Source organism: Watersipora subatra, chromosome 1 (assembly GCF_963576615.1).
Source record: "Watersipora subatra chromosome 1, tzWatSuba1.1, whole genome shotgun sequence".
Taxonomy (NCBI): Eukaryota; Metazoa; Bryozoa; class Gymnolaemata; order Cheilostomatida; family Watersiporidae; genus Watersipora; species Watersipora subatra.
Genome location: NC_088708.1, coordinates 34,545,769 through 34,571,949, shown reverse-complemented (window position 1 = coordinate 34,571,949; position 26,181 = coordinate 34,545,769). Strand labels below are relative to the sequence as shown.

The window sequence follows — 26,181 nt, the reverse complement described above, 5'->3', positions numbered from 1 at the left end:
TTGTAGACTAGCTGTAAAACGCATTGCAGATTTACCTTGTTCTCCCCAACATTATTGGCATGTATGACTGCATCGTGTGTGTGTGTGCGTGTGTGTGCGCGCGTGTGTGTGTAACTGAGCCGAGTCCAGTCCAACCAAGTGGGACTGTTGGACTGGACTCGTGCTCATATAGTGGGTCTCCCCGCTATATAAGCACGGACGTTTGCAGTAGACGATAGGGCTGTTCTGCACCTGTTTCATTGCTTGTTGCATGCTTTTCACTGTAACTACTTATGAACAAAGCAGAATACATGTATATACTCTTCATACTGAGTCTTATGTTGGTGAAGTAGCAAAGGGCAGCACACAAAACCTTTACAATATTTTTTGTTGATTACAAACCGTTTTTTAACTAATTGGATTACATCAATGTGACATACCAAACATGGAAGCAAAATTGGCCCATGCATGGATATTATCAAAAATTTTAGGTACTGATAAAATTTATTTGCTTTTGTACAAACATATAGTATTTTGTAAACATCTCGACCTCGCCTTTGTTGCTTAGGACATTAAATATGTATAGCTATAATACCTGTATTAAATATGTATAGCTATAATACCTGTATTAAATATGTATAGCTATAATACCTGTATTAAATATGTATAGCTATAATACCTGTATTAAATATGTATAGCTATAATACCTGTATTAAATATGTATAGCTATAATACCTGTATTAAATATGTATAGCTATAATACCTGTATTAAATATGTATAGCTATAATACCTGTATTAAATATGTATAGCTATAATACCTGTATTAAATATGTATAGCTATAATACCTGTATTAAATATGTATAGCTATAATACCTGTATTAAATATGTATAGCTATAATACCTGTATTAAATATGTATAGCTATAATACCTGTATTAAATATGTATAGCTATAATACCTGTATTAAACGCAAACTCTCACAATCTATTCTTGTTATTATGTAATGGCCAATTCAGAACTAATATACAAGAACAATGAATGGAATGGAACATATGAATGGAATAAACATATGAATGGAATGGAGTTGAGTTGTTTACCCGTTTGTTGTACTGCTATACTTCGTAAAAAGCAGTGATGAAAAAATATTTTAAAGTACATATATTGTTGCTCCAATAAGTTATCTTATGCCTTGAGAAGTCAAGGCATACAAGTTTTATTTACTGTAGGAAATAATTACTGTTGCTATTGGCACTACACAATCTTACTCATAAGCCACCTAACGCTCGATCATTCATATTGATAGGTTTTGGCTGTAATTTTGCACCCGTAGTTGTTGGTTGCCCATGCAAATTGTCGAACATTCAAAACTATTTTGCTAGATCTATTAACTTTCCTTTATCCATCCTTTGTGAAATCACTCACATTGATTATCCTAATCCTTTGTGCAATCACTCACATTGATTATCCTAATCCTTTGTGCAATCACTCACATTGATTATCCTAATCCTTTGTGCAATCACTCACATTGATTATCCTAATCCTTTGTGCAATCAATCACATTGATTATCCTAATCCTTTGTGCAATCACTCACATTGATTATCCTAATCCTTCGTGCAATCAATCACATTGATTATCCTAATCATTTGTGCAATCACTCACATTGATTATCCTAATCCTTTGTGCAATCACTCACATTGATTATCCTAATCCTTTGTGCAATCACTCACATTGATTATCCTAATCCTTTGTGCAATCACTCACATTGATTATCCTAATCCTTTGTGCAATCAATCACATTGATTATCCTAATCCTTTGTGCAATCACTCACATTGATTATCCTAATCCTTCGTGCAATCAATCACATTGATTATCCTAATCCTTTGTGCAATCACTCACATTGATTATCCTAATCCTTCGTGCAATCAATCACATTGATTATCCTAATCATTTGTGCAATCACTCACATTGATTATCCTAATCCTTTGTGCAATCACTCACATTGATTATCCTAATCCTTTGTGCAATCACTCACATTGATTATACTAATCCTTTGTGCAATCACTCACATTGATTATCCTAATCCTTTGCGCAATCACTCACATTGGTTATCCTAATCCTTTGTGCAATCACTCACATTGATTATCCTAATCCGTGCTTTAAAACACTTAAAAATTAATGGCAAACTATCTCTCGCCTCTATGTTGCTAGACATAGATGTATAACGTTATTTATCTCAAGTTTGCTTCTATACTGAGTCGATATTGATCTGCATTGCGTAGGTTATGGTCAATTGTTTATGTAGTCAAAAACAAGATTGAATCAGACACAGTTAAGGGCTATTGTGCTTATTCAAGCTGCGTCTGTACCTCATTGTTATAAGTCAACTGAGCTTTTAAATGGCTTTCAAATGCATGTAAGTATCAGTTGTAGCAGCCAGTAGTTTGCTGTATCTCACTGGTTTGTTCATTTACAACTAAGGTTTTGCTTGCTCATACATGAATATCGCAAAAATTTACTCATCCAATGATTGAGTGGTGAGATACATTGTAAAGTGGTAATGAGCCAGCGGATAGCAACTCTTACTCTGGATAGTAGGCGCGGTGTATTGGGTGAGCGATGGTATAGACGCAGCCAGTCTACTGCCGCTTTAGCGAGCCTCAGCAGCAGGTCTTCATTGGTTTGGAGGAAAGAACATAGTCGCCAACCCAGCAAAGTTGGTACCATCTCCATGCTGTGCATTTTTAGCATAGGCTATCTTCCATGTCGCTTAGCTTTGTATATTTATTAGTGTGGGTGAATCTGTTGAGAACCTCCCATCAGTCAGCAGGTTTTATGTACATAGAAACCCTTTACTAACTTGATTATGCTGCAACCATTGATGAGCTAGAATGCTTCGAGAGAAGCTATCTACCGATTGCGTCATTGGCACTTGGTAAATGATAATATAATAGGGAGACAACTCTTCTTCCAGTAAAGTAATCCTTGTGAAATGACACAATCGATTAAATCTTTTTTGGTAACCTCTATGTAATTAACAGAAAATTTAATCTTGAAAAGCCTTTTCAAGCGTGAAAAAGATATGTGTCTCTAGATTGACAAAATAGCATTTCAGATGATAGTAAGAAGCCTATTGCCTACAAGAGCCAAGGCTATGGCTTCATGTAGAATACCTACAAGTTATTTTGAAGGAGATGGTTTGTGTTGCTAGCATGCTCTAAAATACCTGGTCCAAAAGTTTAGATCAGAAGCAAGGTTTGGCCCAAGACTACATACAGGAGTTTTTGTGGAGCGGTGATAAGTTGTTGCTAAAATATAGCTAAAAATGAAGGAGATGAATGAAGTAGCCAGCAAACCAGGGCTATTACATAACCTCCCAAGGGCCACATCACCTTTTCACACATGGAGACAGACTAAGTTGCACTCAAAGCCAGAAGTAAAGCAAGCCACAGATAGGAGTTACAGGCACACCTACGGTAAACAGATACTAAACAAATATTGGTTTACTAATGTATAAAACCTGAGCACTTTCTAAAATGGCCGCACCAAGTTTTTCTAAAATGCCAAAATATAAACGAGGTGTTGTGCTGGTATTTGCTTACCATAATTTGACAGAATTTGCTGACAGCGATTGTAATAATTACTAAAAACCATAAAGTAGCTCTACCATATTTATCCTAAGTATTAACTGGGCAGTTCATGCTGTAGTACCCTATGCAAGATGCTAGTAAGTTGGTGGCTCGCCATAGATCTTGTGTTTGGCATGTCCTGAGCAGTTCATAGAACATAGTATTATTTAATAAACAGCTATTTAAAGGCTTGCACTATATATATAAATATGGCCTAGAAAAAAATTGTAGAAGTGGAAAGGATAACACAGGTTCTTATCTATTTGCATCAGCAATCGCTTGTTCACTGAGCAAAGTTGAAATAATGGTTGTCAAGGGTAAGGTACACATAAAGGCCTTCTACTTATAGGAGACTGTGAGAGCGGAGCTTTCCATATTGAGATTAGGAAAGATTTTTTAAACATGAAGCAGAAGTCAGAGGTTCCAAATCGGTGTGTGCTATCGTCTGAATCTCCGGATGGTCAATGCGGTCTTTCTAATGTAGTTGTGACAAAGATTTACAGAGAGCTGCATGATGAAAAACCACAAGGGGTAGGCTTTTTATTCTACTAGTCATATGAAAAACATGAAAATATAAAACCATTTTTAAGATATACCACTATTAATAAGATATACTACTATTAATAATATCTATATATACATACATTATTTCTCAAAGTATGTGTGTGGATATATCTGTGTGTCATTCCGGTTATAGCTATTGAAATCTTGCTTATGAAAATACGCATTTCAATGGATTTGAACTCGCTACAAATACCACAAACGCATCGACAAGTTTCTTATCCAGACGCTCTACCACTGAGAGAACAACATAGTGATTAATGACATTTTTATATACAGCATACACCATGCGCGTGCTAATTATTTTAGCCTTGCGTCCACGAGTTACGCTGCCTCTGTTCAGAAATATTTTGGGACCTAAGAATATGCAACGCGATGCGTCTTTATTTTTTTTCATTACGGCTAATAATTTATCTCGAACTTGAAATTTTTGCGATTTTTGTACTGATTATATACGTTACCAAAATATATACGTTGCATCGACATTTCGTAGCTTATATATTTGCTATTTATTTTACATGTCTACATTTAGTTCGTTATTATTTTATTTCAGCTGCTCAGAAGACTTTTCCCCAGCTACATTGTTTTCTGGATTCTGATTTGATACCTTGCGCTCCACAATCATTATATACGAACAAAGATTTTGTTCGTTTAAAAATTATTTTTATGTTATTTCTTTTAGTTCAAATTTTGTAGTTTACATACTGATTTCAATTACACAAAACACTTTCCTCATTATATGTAGTTTACATACTTGCTGATTTCAATTACACAAAACACTTTCCTCATTATATGTAGTTTACATACTTGCTGATTTCAATTACACAAAACACTTTCCTCATTATATGTAGTTTACATACTTGCTGATTTCAATTACACAAAACACTTTCCTCATTATATGTAGTTTACATACTTGCTGATTTCAATTACACAAAACACTTTCCTCATTATATGTAGTTTACATACTTGCTGATTTCAATTACACAAAACACTTTCCTCATTATATGTAGTTTACATACTTGCTGATTTCAATTACACAAAACACTTTCCTCATTATATGTAGTTTACATACTTGCTGATTTCAATTACACAAAACACTTTCCTCATTATATGTAGTTTACATACTTGCTGATTTCAATTACACAAAACACTTTCCTCATTATATGTAGTTTACATACTTGCTGATTTCAATTACACAAAACACTTTCCTCATTATATGTAGTTTACATACTTGCTGATTTCAATTACACAAAACACTTTCCTCATTATATGTAGTTTACATACTTGCTGATTTCAATTACACAAAACACTTTCCTCATTATATGTAGTTTACATACTTGCTGATTTCAATTACACAAAACACTTTCCTCATTATATGTAGTTTACATACTTGCTGATTTCAATTACACAAAACACTTTCCTCATTATATGTAGTTTACATACTTGCTGATTTCAATTACACAAAACACTTTCCTCATTATATGTAGTTTACATACTTGCTGATTTCAATTACACAAAACACTTTCCTCATTATATGTAGTTTACATACTTGCTGATTTCAATTACACAAAACACTTTCCTCATTATATGTAGTTTACATACTTGCTGATTTCAATTACACAAAACACTTTCCTCATTATATGTAGTTTACATACTTGCTGATTTCAATTACACAAAACACTTTCCTCATTATATGTAGTTTACATACTTGCTGATTTCAATTACACAAAACACTTTCCTCATTGTATGTAGTTTGAAAGTTAGAAAGGCAAATGTTGTTAAATAAGTTAAATACAAATAGATTTTCTGTCCAAAGACTTTTTCATTACCCAGGCAACGCCGGGTTGTACAGCTGTATACTACTATTAATAATATATACCACTATATATCCACACATATACCACAAGCTATATGTGGCTGTGTGCATTCCGGCATCACGTGGATTCCGGCATTACGTGGATTCCGGCATCACGTGGATTCCGGCATCACGTGGATCTTAAAATCTTGATATTAAAATTTCGTGTATGGCGTGGATTTGAACTCACGACTGTATCGACAGGTTTCTTGTCCGGATGCACTACCCGATGCTCACTGAGCTAGAACGCCACAGTTAACAGATAAGTTGTCATATAACGGATACACTATGCGCGTGCTAGTTACTTGCGTCCACGATTAGATTTGAGATTTGTTGGTCTCGGAGCTCGAACCTAATTTCGGTTCTCGACCAAACCGGAGCATGTGCATTGGAATTAAAACAGCTCCGGGAACAGCATGGAAACATTCATTAACAAACGGATAAACATTTTACGCTTCATAAATTCTTTACAAAAAGGGAGGAACCATCTGGGACGACGTCTCCTCTGCTGAAAAGATTTGCTAGGGAGATAACGCCTCCAGTCGAGTTACCCTAAATTGTTTTGGAGGAGGATTCTCCTTTAAAGGTTGACTTGCAACAAAATTCACATTACAGTTATTTGGTATCAAAAGATTTACCATGTTTTACTCTGCTTAGCCTGTCTTGACAAACTGTTGTTTTTGCGGAGTTGTCCCCCGGCGAGCGGAGCGAGCAAAACAATAGCTTGTCACAATACGCACTGCACCTGATGCATCAGCTGCACTGAAAGAGAGTTGTTCTTTTCCATCTATGCGGCTTGGCTGCGATGGTATGTCGGTCACTCCATTGGTAGTCTTAACAGATTTAGCCACAAATTTATGTGGGAAAAAATGTTTATCATATTTTTTTCTACATAAATTTTTGGGCTAAATCCGTTATGACTACCGATGGAGCGACCGACATAACATTGCAGCCAAACAGCATAGACGGAAGAGATCAACTCCCTTTCAGTGCAGCTGATGCGTCAGGTGCAGTGCGTCTTGTGACAAGCTGTTGTGTTGCCCGCACTGCTCGACGGGGGACAACTCCGCAAAAACAACAAATGTCAAGACAGGCTAATCCACATACGACGACAGACATACTTTGAGAAATATATATATACATTAATTAATAATATATTCTACTATAAATAAGATATACTACTATTAATAGTATATACTATTATTAATAATATATACGTACTACTATTAATAATATTTAGTACTATTAATAATATTTACCACTATTAATATTATATACTACTATTAATAATATTTACTACTATTAATAATATATACTATTAATAATATATACTACTATTAATAATATATACTACTATTAATAATACATACCACTATTAATATTATATACTACTATTATTACAACTATTAATAATATATACTACTATTAATAATATATACCACTATTAATAATATATACTACTATTAATATTATATACTACTATTAATAATACATACCACTATTAATAATATATACTACTATTAATAATATATACTACTATTAATAATATATACTACTATTAATATTATATACTATTATTAATAATACATACCACTATTAATAATATATACTACTATTAATAATATATACTACTATTAATAATACATACCACTATTAGTAAGATATACTACTGTTAACAATATATACTATAATTAATAATATATACTATTAATAAGATATACTACTATTAATAATATTTTCTACGATTAATAATATATACTACGATTAATAATATATACTACTATTAATAATATATACTACTATTAATATTATATACTACTATTAATATTATATACTACTATTAATATTATATACTACTATTAATAATACATACCACTATTAATCAGATATACTACTATTAATAATATATACTACTATTAATAATATTTACTACTATTAATAATATGTACTAATATTAATAATATTTACCACTATTAATAATATATACTACTATTAATGTTATATACTACTATTAATAATACATACCGCTATTAATCAGATATACTACTATTAATAATATATACTATTATAAATAATATTTACTACTATTAATAATATGTACTAATATTAATAATATATACTACTATTATTACAACTATTAATAATATATACTACTATTAATAATATATACTACTATTAATAATAAGTACTACTTTAAATATTTGATCCCCTGATTTGCTTTTCTAGGTTCCTTTATAAAGTTTTCTTCGGAAGGTCTTTGTTTTCCTCGTAAATTCATTTCAATATACTGAGATATCGCTAAGCATTTTTCATAATGTACAATAATTTTTCTATATAATTCAGGACAGGAACTGCGAATATGCAATAAAGAACATTAGAAGAGCAACTCGCTCGTGCAAAAAGGCCCACCTACCGATAGTAACCTCTTTGTACAACATTCATCTTGACAAGTCGGTTCGCACGGTTGGTTACATTTCCTAATTATAACTTCTCCATTTTCAATTCATGACCATGCCAACTGCTCTGACTCTAACTCAAACCTCATCATTGCTACTGGTACTGTTCCTTTATTACATATCAAACTCTGCTCGACACAAAATAATTGCAGCACCTCTAAAGCACTTCAGTAAATTGCGCTAATAATGAAAATACGTACGCCCAAATGTACCAGATCTTACAGGTGCTGCTCTGTACACTTGAGTATAATCAGCTCAATGTAACCAAATACATTGTACTCAAATGTACAGAGGAGCACTTAAAAGCATTTGGTTATAGTGAGCTGATTGTCAGCATAATACGCTGACAGTATATTATACTCAAATGTACAGAGCAGCATCCGTAACATATTTGGTTAACCATTTGGGATTGAAGCTAACTCCAGAATCATTAAACCAGAACATCACGGACATAATAACTAATGTAAGGTTAGGCAGGACAAAGTATGATTCAGGCAGACCACTTACACACTAACTACTGTCCCCTAGCGTCAAGAAACAAGCGTAACTCGTGGTTTGATGTTAAATCAGAGGTGAATTATTCCTCACTATTTGTGGTGTATGTTTGTTGAGCTGTATGCAACCTGCCCAAACATATTAGTAGTTTGATAAATAGCCTGACAAGAATTATAACCCCTGCAAATAGAATCTCTTGATGTTTGCTCCTTCTTGATGTCTGATAGAAGTCATCAGAAGGAAGGATAAGAATACGCTAAGTCTTTTTTTCTTTTTCCTTGTCTCTTAGGCTCAATTAGACGTCTGCAGATCTTTATTGCAGGTTTTATCTCAAGAGTCTCTCAATCATTCCAAAGCTGGCGAAACGGATGCAATCAAAAGACCCTTGACTTCTGAAAGGAAATACTACAGTCAATTTTCTGGAAATTTGCTAAAATCTCGCAGACGACTCAGACATGGCAGCACTAAGCCTGCAGAGACCTCGTATGAACTTCTATTTGATGAGGGTACTTCCAGATCTGCAGACGTCTACAATAAACTCCTTACATTGCGATTGGCTAATCGACAGCCTTCATGCCATGGTTGAAAGGAGAAACTATCGGCCCATCCGCCTTCAATAAAAGAAGACTCAAGCCCTTGGACTTAAAGTTACATTCAAAAATGATATTAAAAAACAGTTGAAGACTCTTGTTAAAAAGGAAGATTGAGAAATTGTCATCCATGTAACCTAAGTAAATCAGAGGCATATGTCAGGCATATGCGAGCGTTATGAGGCAAAGAAAGAACGAGTAGAGTGTAGCGTATACTTGCGTTATTAATATTTTTCGTTTAAAGTACTAATTTTAGCGAAAATATATTAGTCAGATATGAATTGGCCCTTATACGATATTGTTGTATTTCACTGTTATGTTCAATAAAGTGGCAATAACCAATAAGTTGGTTTTGTTATCTGATGCAAGGGATAGGCACCTCCCACCAGACAATATGAAGAGTAGAAACCCCAAAATCTTTCTATTCTTTGATCCCATTAAATTATAATCAAGACTCTCTCTTTATATCAAGACTTTCTCCTTATATCCTACCAAATATCCATACGCTAGAATACAAAATAAAATATAAAATGATTTTCCTGTAAGTTTGCCAGATAGAGCAACATGATAGTCACAAATCGGATGTTATTAGTCCTTTTTTCTTTATTCCCATCATTTGAATTGGTGAGCAGGAAGAAGACCTGTGCTGACTCAAACCTTTCACAGCTATAGTTTTGTCCAAAAAATTTTTAAATGAGGGCGTAAGGCCTTTCACGCACGTCTCCTCCTCACTTTCGACAGCTACACTCACGCCATGCGGAGGGAGAGGGGGTGGTGGCAAAGGTAACTCTTCCGATATCGACTTTCTTGTCATGTCGTACAAAGGGTTAGGTCTGGTCTCATGTAGGTTCACTGGCAAAATGTTATAAACGCTAGGTGTAGTGTCATAGAGAGTTGGAGGTGGTGGATAAGCAGACATTAATACATCATGATCTGAATGCTTGGCGCTATGGCTACGCGAGTCATTCATATCTAAGCTGCTCTCTTCAGTGCTGAGGGCTTTGTATGGACCTTCAAGAGTATTTGTGGAGGCATTGCTGTCATTCTTTAGTTCTCCAACTAAGGACTGATCGGATTCTCTATCAGCCAAATCATAGTGTTTGGGGCGACGAGGATTTTGTCCTTGACAAGCACAGCATAAGATGCAGATGAGTGAGAGTATGAAAAAAGTACCAACGACGACTCCAATGATGAGGCCTGTAAAATAGCGGAGATAATATTCTGTACTTCAATAATATCATCATCACCATCAATAAACACTTTGGTAGACATGCATTTGGTAAAGTACGAAACAGGAAACCAGCTACTATTTATTTCAGTGAAAACCTCTGCTCAACTAATGAGTTGGCCAGAGCGGATTGAGCAAGTGCTTGCAGTAACTGCACCCATTAACCTGAGAGTCTTCCCACAAGCTGAGCAGCTGAGCCGTAGGCTCAGGAGGGTGCTTGCCGTTTTGCAGTACATGTAAGTTAGGCGATTAGGGTAAAGAATTTACTGAGAACTGAATCGAGGGGGCTCATCGACAGTGGATATGTACGTACATGTGTGCCAATGCGTCATTAAAAGCTGTGGCCCAGGTTCTTAATACATATTACAATGTTTTAGGCTATGCTAGGTGAATGCTTGCTTTATAACAAACGTGTTCGGTGTACGCTAAGTGCTTCAATGTATTCATTGGTCATCAATAATGTGTTGATCAGCAATAGCGTGACTACTGTGTTGGTCACATTGTCTAAAAACATGTTGAGGATAACTCCAAGTTTATAGATACATGTTTTTATAATAGGACTACTCAGAAGCTTACAGTGTAACCTACTCATTTATAGAACTACATTAATAGATATACATTTATAGACATACATTTATTGACATACATTTATAGAACTACATTTATAGATATACATTTATAAATATACATCTATGGGTATACCTTAAAGAATATATATTTGTGGACATACATTTATAGATACTAGAAATTCCCCTGTCATACAGCCCACGACCAAAGTGATATTGGAAAAAAGAAAGGGTACTGCTGGTTGAGAAATGCAATTTTAGCAGTCAAATGGCACTGCAGTGCAATAGGATAACTGCAATGGTAGCTGTAATGTACTGGGTGTTATTATGTACAACAAACAGCAATAATGAAAGGAAAAGATTATACGTTTATATCTCTCCCCCGCAATAGGAGAAATGCAATATTGGAAGTAAAATGCACTGGTATTATTAGTATAACCAATATTATTAATATAGTAATACAGTAATAATAAAAAACCAATGCACAATTCTGTTTACATTTCAAAACGTCATAGCTAACAGTATCAAGAAGTTGTGATATTTATATAGACTTTTAGAAAATTTATTTAACAAAACTATTTAGAAAAAATAATAACAGTAACATATTGCCCAACATCGGTCACTATGTACTTCGATCTTGTAAACTCGATTGCTTATTCTTCTAATTAAATCTTATACAATCGAATAACTAGAAATTCCCTGTCATACAGCCCACGACCAAAGTGATATTGGAAAAAAAGAAAAGGGTACTGATGGTTGAGAAATGCAATATTAGCAGTCAAATGACACTGCAGTGCAATAGGATAACTGCAATGGTAGCTGTAATGTACTGGGTGTGGGTGTTATTATATACACTACAACAAATAGTAATAATGAAAGGAAAAGATTATATGTTTATATCTCTCCCCTGCAATAGGAGAAATGCAATATTGGCCAATATTAGAAGTAAAATGCACTGATATTATTAGAACAACCAATATTATTAATATAGTAATAATATAAAACCAATGCACAATTTTGTTTACATTTCCAAACGGCATAGCTAACAATATCACGAAGTTGTGATATTTATATAGATTTTTAGAAAATCTGTACTACATAGTCATTGTTATGTAGTCATCCAAACTTATAATTAATTATTGTAATAATCTCATAAGAAACGTTAAAAAAATATCATCGTCATTTGCTTCACTTCCACTGCGATGGACATCAGTTAGAATGCGAAAGTATTCAAACGTGTTAATAATTAGTTACAGAGATATAATAATTAGTTATAGAGATATAATAACTAGAAATTCCCCTGTCATACAGCCCACGACCAAAGTGATATTGGAAAAAAAGAAAAGGGTACTGATGGTTGAGAAATGCAATATTAGCAGTCAAATGGCACTGCAGTGCAATAGGATAACTGCAATGGTAGCTGTAATGTACTGGGTGTTATTATGTACAACAAACAGCAATAATGAAAGGAAAAGATTATACGTTTATATCTCTCCCCCGCAATAGGAGAAATGCAATATTGGAAGTAAAATGCACTGGTATTATTAGTATAACCAATATTATTAATATAGTAATACAGTAATAATAAAAAACCAATGCACAATTCTGTTTACATTTCAAAACGTCATAGCTAACAGTATCAAGAAGTTGTGATATTTATATAGACTTTTAGAAAATTTATTTAACAAAACTATTTAGAAAAAATAATAACAGTAACATATTGCCCAACATCGGTCACTATGTACTTCGATCTTGTAAACTCGATTGCTTATTCTTCTAATTAAATCTTATACAATCGAATAACTAGAAATTCCACTGTCATACAGCCCACGACCAAAGTGATATTGGAAAAAAAGAAAAGGGTACTGATGGTTGAGAAATGCAATATTAGCAGTCAAATGACACTGCAGTGCAATAGGATAACTGCAATGGTAGCTGTAATGTACTGGGTGTGGGTGTTATTATATACACTACAACAAATAGTAATAATGAAAGGAAAAGATTATATGTTTATATCTCTCCCCTGCAATAGGAGAAATGCAATATTGGCCAATATTAGAAGTAAAATGCACTGATATTATTAGAACAACCAATATTATTAATATAGTAATAATATAAAACCAATGCACAATTTTGTTTACATTTCCAAACGGCATAGCTAACAATATCACGAAATTGTGATATTTATATAGATTTTTAGAAAATCTGTACTACGTAGTCATTGTTCTGTAGTCATCCAAACTTATGATTAATTATTGTAATCATCTCATAAGAACCGTTAGAAAAAATATCATTGTCATTTCCTTTACTTACACTGCGTTGGACATCACTTAGAATACCAAAGTACTCGGCTACTTTGAAATCGGCAAAAATGAAACGATTTTAGTACTCCTACGTTAGTTACAGAAACCTTCGGCAATTCGACAATGCTATAGACTGGTGAAATGTGCACGTTATTTTTTTCGTGAAATGGGCACGACTTAATCGTTCTATTCTCTGTCGCTCTGCGTTTTAATTTCCGGTCTTAACTTTAATAAAAGTGAGGCTTAGCAAATTTTAATAACGATTTTCAGCCAAATAAATCTGTCTATTTATGTATAATCCGATCAGATGGGTTAGTTTTAGGAATTTGCGGTAACCTTTCAAAGGCTTGGTAACATATTTAAATAGGTTTTTATGTGTTTTGTATTATTATTATACTTAAACAACTTTACAGAAAAATAGTTAAATTTGTTGATAATATTTCGTTACAAGGGTTTGGTGACGGCCGTTAACGGATAATTTTTCGGGAGTTGTGTGCACATGTGCATTTATCATAAATCTCCCAAACCAATCGCTTCGCTCGTGTTTGGTCGTGGAATTATTCTTATAATTAAATCTTATAGAAGTGAATAATTATTCTTATAATTAAATATTGTAATAATCTCATAAGAATCGTTAGAAAAAATATCATCGTCACTTCCTTTACTTTCACTGCTTTGGACATCAGTAGGAATACCAAAGTACTCATAAGTGTCCAAAATGTCAGTTACTTTGAAATCGGCAAAAAGAAATGATTACTTTTCAGTACTTTTAGGTTAATTACAGAAACCTTCGGCAATTGGGCAATGCTATAGGCTGGTGAAATGTGCACGTTTTTCTTTCGTGAAATGCGCACAACTTAAACCATAACTGTCAAGAACAACTTTTATCGTATTTACTAGGTAAATCAGACACGCTAATTCCGATTTTGTACTCAAAATAAAGATTAGTCTACTAACATTCAAAGTCATTTAAGCTTTTTTAAAGCGTTTCAATATTCGTTTCGAAAACAACACAGTCGGCATTACAAGCTCCGCCCATAAATATGTGACGAAACCTAGCTTTTTCAGGAACGGAAGTTAGGAATGTTTAGTCCGATTTAGAATAATAGAGATCGGTGTCTTAAAACCCATTATTATCTAAATCCAGCCTGTAAAATAATTTCAGTTTTTTATGAAAGGTATATAAACTATTTAAAATTGCTCGCAGCTTGTTACATGACGTTTAAATGGGCTGGACGCCAAGAAAAATGAGCTCAAAAAGCGCGGTTTTATCACAAGCTAGCGTTGTTATCGCGCTTTTTTAAATATGCAATGTTAAATAGCTCATCTACCTTTCAGAAAAGACTGATATTATTTATAAGGCTGAATTTAGATATTAATGGATTTTAAAACACCCATCTCTATTATTCTAAATCGGTCTAAACATCCCTACGTAACTGCTGTTCCTAAAAAGCTAGGTTACGTCACGTATTTATGGGCGGAGCTTGTTATGCCAATCGTGTTGTTTTCGAGACCAATATTAAAACGCTGTAAAAAAGCCTTCATTACTCTGAAAGTTAGTGGACTAATCTTTATTTTGATTACAAAATTGGAATCAGCATGTCTGATTTACTTAGTAAATACGATAAAAGTTGTTCGTGACAGTTATGGTTTAATGGTTCTATTCTCTGTCGCTCGGCGTTTCGTTTGCCGTTGCCGGTCTTAATTTTGATGAAAATAAGGCTTGGCAAGTTTTGATAACGATTTTAGGCCAAATTAATCTGTCTATTTATGTATAATCCGATCAGATGGGTTAGTTTTAAAATATTGCGGTAACCTTTCAAAAACTTGGTAACATATCTAAATAGGTTTATATGTGTCTTGTATCATTATTATACTTAAATGACTCTACACAAAAATGGCTAAATTTGTTGAAGAGATTTCGTTACAAGGGTTTGGTCATGCAGTTAACGGATAATATTTTGGGAGTTGTGTGCACATATGCATTTATCATAAATCTCCCAAACAATCGCTTTGTATAAAGATATACATTTATAGACATACATTTATAGACATACATTTATAGATATACATTTATAGATATACATTTATAGATATACATTTATAGACATACATTTATAGACATAGGCCTACATTTATAAACATTTATAATAGACATACGTTTATAAATATAAATTTACTAGCTGTGCCTCCCGGTGTTGTCCGGGTATTAAAAATCAGCTTATAAACAAAGACAAGTGATGAGATTTGCTTACCACTTGCTGGCAGGCAACTCTCCAGCAAGTGGCAGGCCATTGCCAAGTAGCCTGGCACATGGCCAATGGAAAATTCCACTAAGCCAGTTAGTATGCTTCAAATGCCGGTAGGCAATGACATTGCGTCAGCATTGTTGCCCAGCTAGGCTATTCTAATAATAGCTATAGCCGGAATGCAGATAGATATACGACATACAGACATACTATGAGAAATATATATATAGATAGAAGATAGATATACCTTTATGGATATAGATTTGTAGACATACATTTATAGATATAAATTTCAAGATATACATTGATAGATATACATTTAAATATATGCATTTATAGATATACATTTATAGATGTACATATGTAAATATACATTTACGTATATACATACCATAAAACCTGTATTTGAACGCCACCGTTATATGAGTGCCACCTTTATTTGAATGCCACATCTATTTGAGCCCCGCTATGGGAGAAGGGCTAAAATTATAGAGCACCACTCATTAATTGAACCCCACCTCCAATTGACGCCAATTTGACATTCTTTGATCTTTAAAAACTCCTAATAGCGTGTGATCAGTAGAAGTGTCCACAAAATCGTACTAATAATGACTCGGTTGCATCAATAACAATTAATTCTTTTGTTGTTTCTGTTCTTATCAAAATCTGTTTTCCAACTCTAAGTCTTCAGTTTTTCTGTTAGAATTTTGAAAGCAACATCGTAGAAATAATTAGTAACTGTATCAAACCAATAATAGTTTCTTGTTTAACACGGTCTTGATACTTCGATGTATGTGAAAAAAGTTTTCACATTTACAATGGAATTTGTGCTACTACAAATTTTAAGGCTAAAATTTTGAGGCTATTTTGAGACTACACGCAGTTTCCCTTTATTTATGAGAGAAGTGTATAACCTAAAAGACGCTAAAAGTTTTACTCTGCTAAAAATTGTTGGGACGCTAATACCTACTAGCTCAACTGCGCAGAAAAGGATCTGAGGTAAGAAAACACTGTGGAAGGTATTCAACAGCAAAATGACTATGCCAAGGTTCCACACTAAAGCAAACATCAGAACGTAACTAGTCGAGCAAACGACGCTAATATTTTTGTTTCAAAAATGTTAATTTTTGTTTTTGCATGTATTATAAATATGGTTTGTTTATGTCATTTGTTCTTGAATATACATTTGCAGCATTTGATAGATTATTGTTATATAACTAATAAAGTTGCAGATTTATAGTATATTATTTGATAGGATGATTGCGGTTATCTGAACTCAGCTTACAATGGATCTTAATGCTCATAACTCCTCTTCTATTGCACATAAAAAGCCAGTTTTGGCTGCAAACTGTAGCAAACATATCAATGAGTGCAAAGAGCTTTTATGCAACTTTGGTAAATATAATTATATAATGAATATATGCCTTCAAATTTAAAATTAAATAACAATATGAAAGCTCCAACAAATTGCAAATCAGGACACAGGCTATAATATCATCGCAAGTTAATTCCAAGTAATAGATATCAAATGGTAGAAACATGTATCAGCTTCCCGGTGCATATTTATTTAAATATCTACAACAGTTGGAAGTAAGTTAACAAATTCCTGCATCCTAAAAGGTTAATGTCGAAAGAAAGAAAGTGCAAAGTATAGGTGACATTCGCTTCGCCCGTAAAAAGGTTAAATTTATTTTCTCAAAATTCTGACGAGCTAGTTGAAAAAGATAGCGTCACCCTTTATTTGAGCGCCATCTCTAATTAAATGCCACTATAGGTGATGGGGTAAAAATAAAGCTTCATGGCGTTCCAATAGAGGTTTTACGGTAGGCACTTATAGGTATATATTTATAGATATATACACTTATAGATAGATATTTATAGATATATACACTTATAGATAGACATTTATAGATATATACACTTATAGACAGACATTTATAGATATATACACTTATAGATAGACATTTATAGATATATACACTTATAGATAGACATTTATAGATATACTTACATAAATATGCATTTATAGATATAGATTTAGAAATACAATTTTATAGACTTTATAATTGTGCTATAATCATCACGTTACGCGTAATAATCTCTTAGGCAATCATGATTTTTAGGCATGCTAGTAGTAACTAATAGTATTTTTGCAAGTGCTGTCAGTGTGCATATTTTAACTGGTGTAATAAGTACTATAAATTTCGGCGTAAAAGTTAAAAACTTTACATCCAACTTAAAGTTTTAAAATCCATTTGACTTATATGGCTGTGATGTTCTTCATGACAAGAATTTAGCAAAGTTCAAACTCAAAAAATCATTACAAATCAAAATTACATGATATGACATAGAGGGATTTATTTATAAAATAGTAAAATATTAATATTTTCACTCAACATGAGATGGATTAACCATAAAAGCCCATTCTTCACCATTCAAATTGTCATCGCTAGTATTCTTTTCTGGAATAACATGTTTTTTTCGTAGTATCTGCCTACAAGCCCACACTTCGGTAATCCATTTGCCACATCCACTATTGTACATCCATTCTTTTTCTTGTACATGAATTACTATTCCTGAGAAAAATCTGTCTTGTGGCATTGCTTTTTTGTTATGGTAAATATGTATTATATCAGAGGTGGCAGTTTCGTTCGATTGGCGAGGCAGGCCAATATGACAGTTGTTTTTCATACCCTGTGGTCTTCACTAGCACTGTCTTCTCTTGGTGTTTTGTTAATTGTTGTATTACCGATGGCGCCAAAAAACAAGCATTTTTGCTGATGGCGCTTTTAATGCCATTTACTCAGCTATGCATCGCCTGCCTCTGATGCCAACTGAACTATTTCGACCAACTGAACTATTCCGACCAAGCATTTTGAGCCAAAGAAGGGGGTCGACTTATACGCAGATACATGTCAAAACCAAATATTTAAACCGAACTTGAACCTCGACTTACACACCGTGTCGACTTGTGCGCTAGAATTCACGGTATGTGCACAATTATTTATTTGTATGGCCAGTTGGATGCATAGTGTAATGGATAGAATGCCTGTCTGCCAAACTGGAGGTTCTGATTTTAATTCCAGTGCGAGGCAAATGTTTCGTTCCTATGATTTTATCGCCATAACTGGACATACCAACGACAGACAAACACTTAGATTTATACATTCATATATAAACTTCAAAGTATACATTAATACATATACTTTACATATATACATTTATAGATATACACTTGAAAAAGGCTTTGACCTCCAGAACACTGTAAGCATGACCTTTGTTAGAAAAATAGCTTTGCACTTGTGTGATGATAGCAGTATTGCAGTAGTGCAATACTGCAATCATCACTTTATATGATAGCAGTATTGCACTACTGCAATCATCACTGTATATGATAGCAGTATTGCAATACTGCTATCACCACTGTATATGATTGCAGTAGTGCAATACTGCTATCATATAAAGTGATGATTGCAGTAGTGCAATACTGCTATCATGTAAAGTGATGATAGCAGTATTGCAGTAGTGCAATACTGCTATCATATAAATGTGTGATTGCTGACTAAAACATTTCAAATGTTTATATTTTTGAGAAACATCTAGCCTAGAAAATATATTCTATTACAGCGAGTATTTTTTAAGATGTAGCAATTAAGCGATGACGTTTAATATGGGAATGGAAAGGGGCCGATGTACAGTAATTATAGGTGTCAACACATGATTGACATTGCCTATGCTCAAAAAGGACAAGCAAATCTCTAACGAATAAGAAAAGATGTGCTATTGGCTAATCAAAAATTAGCAAATAACTACTTAAAGTTCAGTGAGATTGACTGGAGCTAACAATATTTAGCTAGCTGAGATAAGCAGTGTCATAGCTGAGATAAGTATGTCATATCTGAGATAAGTTAGCCTGTCTTGACAAACTGTTGTTTTTGCGGAGTTGTCCCCCATCGAGCGGGCGAGCAACAACAGCTTGTCACAAGACATACTGCACCTGATGCATCAGCTGCACTTATAGAGAGTTGTTCTCTTCCGTCTACGCGGCTTGGCTGCGATGTTATGTCGGTCGCTCCATTGGTAATCATAACGGATTTCACGCAAAAATTTATGTAGAAAAAAACAAGATTACAACGTTTAACCAAAGACCAGTCTCTGTGATAAACTTTAGCAGAACTTGAAAATAAAATAAACTGAAAATAAAATCTATAAAAACAAATAAGACTGATACAAAAATAGAAATAAACTGACTGAGTGCACAAATAACGACATGTTTAGTTGCTGTTGTTGCCTAAGTTCTCAAATTCTACTAAAGTTTACTGCAGAGACGGGTCGCTAGTTAAACGGTCTCATCTTAATTTTTCTACATAAATTTTTGCGCGAAATCCGTTATGATTACCAATGGAGCGACCGACATAACATCGCAACCAAGCCGCATAGACGGAAGAGAACAACTCCCTATAAGTGCAGCTGATGCATCAGGTGCAGTACGTCTTGTGACAAGCTGTTGTTGCTCGCCTGCTCGACGGGGGACAACTCCGCAAAAACAACAGTTTGTCAAGACAGGCTAGAGATAAGTGTGTCATAGCTGGGATAAGGGCGTCATATCTGAGATAAGTGTGTCATATCTGAGATAAGTGTGTCATAGTTGAGGTAATTGTGTCATAGCTGAGATAAGTGTGTCATAGTTGAGATAAGTGGGTCATAATTGAGATGTGTCATAGCTGGGATAAGTGTGTCATAGCTGGGATAAGTGAGTACTAACTGAGATACATGCAAGTATGTCATAACTGGGATAAGTGTGACCTCAAAATCTTTTTTAGCCATTTTATTCAACGCAATTATAAGCTAATGATATGCCGATGATCAAGCGATGATGATCCGATGATGAGCTAACGATAACAAAAGATTTATTATACAAAAGCCTGAATATCTTTACTTCCCTGCGAACAGTTGACTAATAGTATTGCTTTATCCAATAAGGTGCGACTAATAGTATTGCTTTATCCAATAGGGTGTGACAAATAGTATTGCTTTATCCAATAAGGTGTGACAAATAGTATTGCTTCATACAATAGGGTGTGACTAATAGTATTGCTTTATCCAATAAGGTGTGACAAATAGTATTGCTTTATTCAATAGGGTGTGACAAATAGTGTTGCTTTATCCAATAGGGTGTGATTAATAGTATTGCTTTATCCAATAGGGTGTGACTAATAGTATTGCTTTATCCAATAGGGTGTGACAAATAGTATTGCTTTGATTGTTGCCCATTTTTGAGAAGAAGAAAGCTGAAAGATGGTTTTGTAAAATTAATATTATAGGCCTACATGTATAGTAACAAAGTAATGAGGACTTTGTTATGAGGATAGCTAAACAAAGTAATGACGACTTTGCTTGATTTTTATCCTTAGCCACGATAGTGAAGAATTGAAATCTTTCTCAAACGCGATAAAATCATGAAGCTATAAATAAAAGTACAATAATCCCTAAAAACCAGATTATATGAGCAGACTATATGGGCGGACTATATGAGCAGACTATATGAGCAGACTATATGAGCAGACTATATGAGAGGACTATATGAACGGGCTATATGAGCAGACTATATGGGCGGACTATATGAGCAGACTATATATATATGAGCAGACTATATGAGCAGACTATATGAGCAGACTATATGGGCGGACTATATGAGCAGACTATATGAGCAGACTATATGAGCAGACTATATGGGCGGACTATATGAGCAGACTATATGAGCAGACTATATGAGTGGACTATATGAACGGGATATATGAGCAGACTATATGGGCGGACTATATGAGCAGACTATATGAGCAGACTATATGAGCAGACTATATGAGCAGACTATATATATATGAGCAGACTATATGAGCAGACTATATGAGCAGACTATATGAGCAGACTATATGAGCAGACTATATGAGCAGACTATATGAGCAGACTATATGAGCAGACTATATGAGCAGACTATATGAGCAGACTATATGAGCAGACTATATGAGCAGACTACATGAGTACCACTAATAGGTTGCTCATTAGAAGTTATTAGCTTGCTCTCTAGTTTGTAAGGCATCCATGCCGATGACCATATAAACTTTCAAGCGTGATTATTATTATCATTATCTCACGATTGAATTATTTGTAGCCATTTTGTGTCTTGTACTATATAAATTGCAAAAGCTGCTAGAATCGTGCTCGCCAATAATTTGTTTAGCCAATTAGAAGCGTTTTGTCGACGATTTCGGTGTGCGTGCACAGTAGTGTTGGGCCGGTATTGGGTTATCCGCTCTTACCGATACCGAGGGATTCTCGGTATCCGAGGAAACCAATCATTTTCGGTGTCAGCTAGGTATCCGCGGCCGGTTTGATGTGATCGGTATTTATCCGTAAAAGCCTACCGGTAAATGGTTATACGGATATCCGGAGAGATTTTTAAAACGCTTCATGACGAACATGCTAATCTCAGCACGCATTGGCGAACAAATTCAACGAAAACTGTATCTACTATTATATTACGTTACATTGATAATGCCACCAGCCTTGAAGGTTTGGGAGTTCTACACAGATGGGAGGACGTATAAAGACTCTAACGGGACTGGACTCTAATTGGACTGCGTATAATTATGTGATTACATTACCTGATTACAATATGTGATAGTAAGATTTTTTAAAACTGTTTCAGTATATTTAACACAAAGAGCCCCTTGCCATTATCTATCTGCTCTTTATTATACATAAAGTTTGTATCAATAACTATATTTTTTAATAGAATAAACAATAAAAACATCTATCATGAAAATTATATTTCCATCTCTCTTTTCTTTTTTGGCTTTTTAAAACAAGGAGTTTCTTTGCCGTAACAATATACTGCTGACTAAAGAATGGTTTTTTGCACAGGCTACTTTTTGCACAACAATAAAAATTGTTCGAGACAGTTATGATTTAAAGTTTAAACCATTTAAAGACACACTGATAACCAGATACCGAACAATAGTACCGACAATACCGAACTTTCTTAGTTGGCAAAGGATACCGAAGATGGTAAATACCGAGGATACCGATACCGGGAAAACTGATAAAAATGTGCAAGGATATCCGATCCGGCACTAAATTAGATACTGGCCCAACACTAGTGCACAGCTCTGACAATTCTGTGAATTTCGGATGAATAATTCTGTGTTTTTCGTTCATTTCGTGATTTCGGTCAAAACCAGTGAAAAAATCATCACGTGTGGCCGTACCTCAAGACCAGGTCTATGTCCTCAAATGGTTCCTTAGCAAGTCAATAGTAGCTGGCAGCAGATGATTTTTCTGATTAGTGACTAGGTCAAGGAACTGCTAGCTGCTGCAGCCTAAACATGATGAGGCACTCAATAATCCAGAAACGCTTGAATGTCCAGAATATGCAGTGTAGCGAGACTACAGAACTGTAGCGACACTACAGAACTGTGTGCTACGAAGCAATGATTAATCTTTCAACTTACCATAAACAAAGTGGGTAGGTTAAAAGGCTGTTTTAATGAAGCTGAAAAACAATCGAATATTGTCCAATTTTGTTCTATCGTTCACACCAGTTACGACTATGTAAGAGTAAAAAAGCTGAGCGGAGAGAAATAGACAAACTCTAGCAAAACCTTACCTAACAGGTCAGTTTTGGCAAGGCTAAGTCCCAGGATGAAGCCAGCCATGCCTCCCACATGCTTATTCTCATCTACTGTCGAACCTGCAGCAGTTTTCTCATCAACTACATTTGACGTTGAAATACCACTTTGGTTTTGAGTAGGACTAGTGCCTAATGGCCTTTCTGGTGTGACATCTGTCTGAGGTCTTGGAGTTGTGTTCAATGGTTTGGCTGTGGTTAGCATAGTAGTCACTGGCTGCGTGGTTGTTGTCATCATTGTTGTTGTTGTTGGCATAGCTGTCAACGCTAGGAATAACAAGCAGAGGTTGCGATATTCACTACGTAAGAATAAAACACAAGGGAGAAATATGAAGTAAGTTCGTGAACGAATTGATAGTGATGATGTCGTGTCTTGCGCTAGGGGTAAACACTTGTGAATTGCGTAAGAAGTGCTTAATATTTTTGTCTGTTGCTGTCATAATTGGTTAATTGATTCTTGAAGTATCTGTTTTAAAATAAAACATATGATGCATCGCACCCGAGAGATGATAGTACAATTTGTAAAAAATGTTTGGTCACTCTAAAATGATACGGAATTCTGAACAAGTTTTTTTTCAAATAAAAACATATCATATCAAAATATACAACTGACATTAAAAGTATCTATGAATTTCAAAGGAAAAAGGGCTGGCCCTAGGGCTATACAACTCACATCCCTATGTTTACTTATTTTCTTTGCAAACTCAACAGGTTTGGATTGGCTCTTCCTTTTGCAGATTTCAAATAAATTGTTTTCATCAGAAAAAGCTGAAATGTTCGATAGAAGTGACAGCGGCCATGCAGAGTAGGTCTGCAGATAACAGAATAGTCTCTTGACTAGACCTCCATGGAAGCGAACTAACATTACCTTTTATAGAGTACAAAAAATGTGTGCGTTAGAGATGCCCTCTTTACTTCGATGTCACCTTACTTGTACTTTTTCAGCAACTTATTTTAATATTATAAAACTCGGGAATGCAGAAGTAAGTCATTGCAAGGCGAGTGGGTGATTAGACCTAGTAGCTCCTCGTCTCTAAATTGCCGCAACTCACAGCAACCGTTGTTGAAGTATCACCGACGGTAGATCTATGGCTAAAAGCTAAAAATTAATGTGAAAATGTGAAGGTTTTCTAAATATCCTTTTGACCCCTTATGCTGGCTCTGAGGCTAAAGAATTTCATAAATATGGCTGTCTTTTAATTAAGCTGTACCTAATGCCTCATCATTCATCTAAAGAAACTTTCAACATTTACATGTATAGTGGAGTGTGCTGAATCAATTAGAGGCTAGTCGATGCACTTGTGATGGACGTAACTCAGACCCCATCAAGGTTCTCCATTACAAAGATCAGATAATTCAATCTCAAGATACAACCATTAATTGTGTTCAAGTAATTGTGAAGGAGGTCCTGGATATTTGAACCAAGATCATAACTAGAGGTGAAATGCCTGGATAAGAACAAACCTACCGCCTGTACACAAGACATAGCGTTTGTTAGCTGAACAATCAGTAGATACTGGTATAAGCTCTGTCACCGAGCAAAGATTGCCTCCTATTATTGAGCTTGAGGTCTACAAAGGTACGATAGGTCTATAAAGTCACGTACAAAATAAGGGCACAGAGAAATAGTGGTTTAAAGACGAATTGCGATAGAAGAATCATAGCGAAACCTGTATGATCGGTATGTGTTGGAGAAAATAGTCTTACGGTACACAGTCATATGGTACAGTCTTACGGTACACAGTCTTACGGTACACAGTCTTACGGTACACAGTCTTACGGTACACAGTCTTACGGTACACAGTCTTACAGTACACAGTCTTACGGCACACAGTCATACAGTACACAGTCATACGGTACACGGTCTTATAGCGCACAGTCTTACGGTACACAGTCTTACAGTACACAGTCTTACGGTACACAGTCATACGGTACACAGTCTTACAGTACACAGTCTTTTTTGGTACACAGTCTTACAGTACACAGTCTTACGGTACAGTCTTACGGTACACAGTCTTATGGTACACAGTCTTATAGTACACAGTCTTACAGTACACAGTCTTACGGCACACAGTCATACAGTACACAGTCTTACGGTACACAGTCTTACAGTACACAGTCTTACGGTACACAGTCATACGGTACACAGTCTTATAGTACACAGTCTTACAGTACACGGTCTTATGGTACACAGTCTTATAGTACACAATCTTATGGTACACAGTCATACGGTACACAGTCATACGGTACACAGTCTTACGGTACACAGTCTTATAGTACACAGTCTTACAGTACACAGTCTTACAGTACACGGTCTTATGGTACACAGTCTTACAGTACACAATCTTATGGTACACAGTCATACGGTACACAGTCTTACGGTACACAGTCTTACGGTACACAGTCTTACGGTACCCAGTCTTATAGTACACAGGTATAAATAGACAAAACAAATACAGTACACGTATATGAAACACATAGTCATCTCAATTTGTCTTGAATTATCACCTGTCAGCATATCAATTTATCCTTAATTATCACCTGTCAGCATATCAATTTATCTTTAATTATCACCTGTCAGCA

The 26,181-nt window shown here is 34.7% G+C and overlaps 2 protein-coding genes across 3 annotated transcripts in view; one reads left to right on the top strand and one right to left on the bottom strand.

Annotated features, from left to right (window-relative positions):
* Positions 1-2,492: 2,492 nt before the first annotated feature.
* Positions 2,493-9,631, top strand: LOC137404664 (uncharacterized). 2 transcript variants are annotated; one of them, XM_068090891.1, is made up of 5 exons: positions 2,493-2,695; positions 3,299-3,455; positions 3,958-4,139; positions 8,368-8,487; positions 9,298-9,631. In XM_068090891.1, exons 1-5 carry the CDS (start codon positions 2,540-2,542, stop codon positions 9,559-9,561), a joined length of 879 nt encoding a protein of 292 aa, XP_067946992.1. In that variant the 5' UTR covers positions 2,493-2,539; the 3' UTR covers positions 9,562-9,631. The 2 variants fall into 2 exon arrangements, with proteins under 2 accessions (XP_067946992.1, XP_067947000.1); XM_068090899.1 differs by lacking the exon at positions 8,368-8,487.
* Positions 9,632-9,967: 336 nt separating this feature from the next.
* The window catches only part of LOC137404652 (uncharacterized), a 38,779-nt gene continuing 22,565 nt past the window's right edge, over positions 9,968-26,181 (bottom strand). The window contains exons 3-5 of the mRNA XM_068090880.1: positions 25,067-25,169; positions 23,578-23,865; positions 9,968-10,762 (exon numbers count right to left, since the gene is read on the bottom strand). Coding sequence (XP_067946981.1) covers positions 10,137-10,762; positions 23,578-23,865; positions 25,067-25,169 — 1,017 coding nt within the window. The 3' untranslated portion in view covers positions 9,968-10,136. The remainder of the gene's footprint in view (positions 10,763-23,577; positions 23,866-25,066; positions 25,170-26,181) is intronic.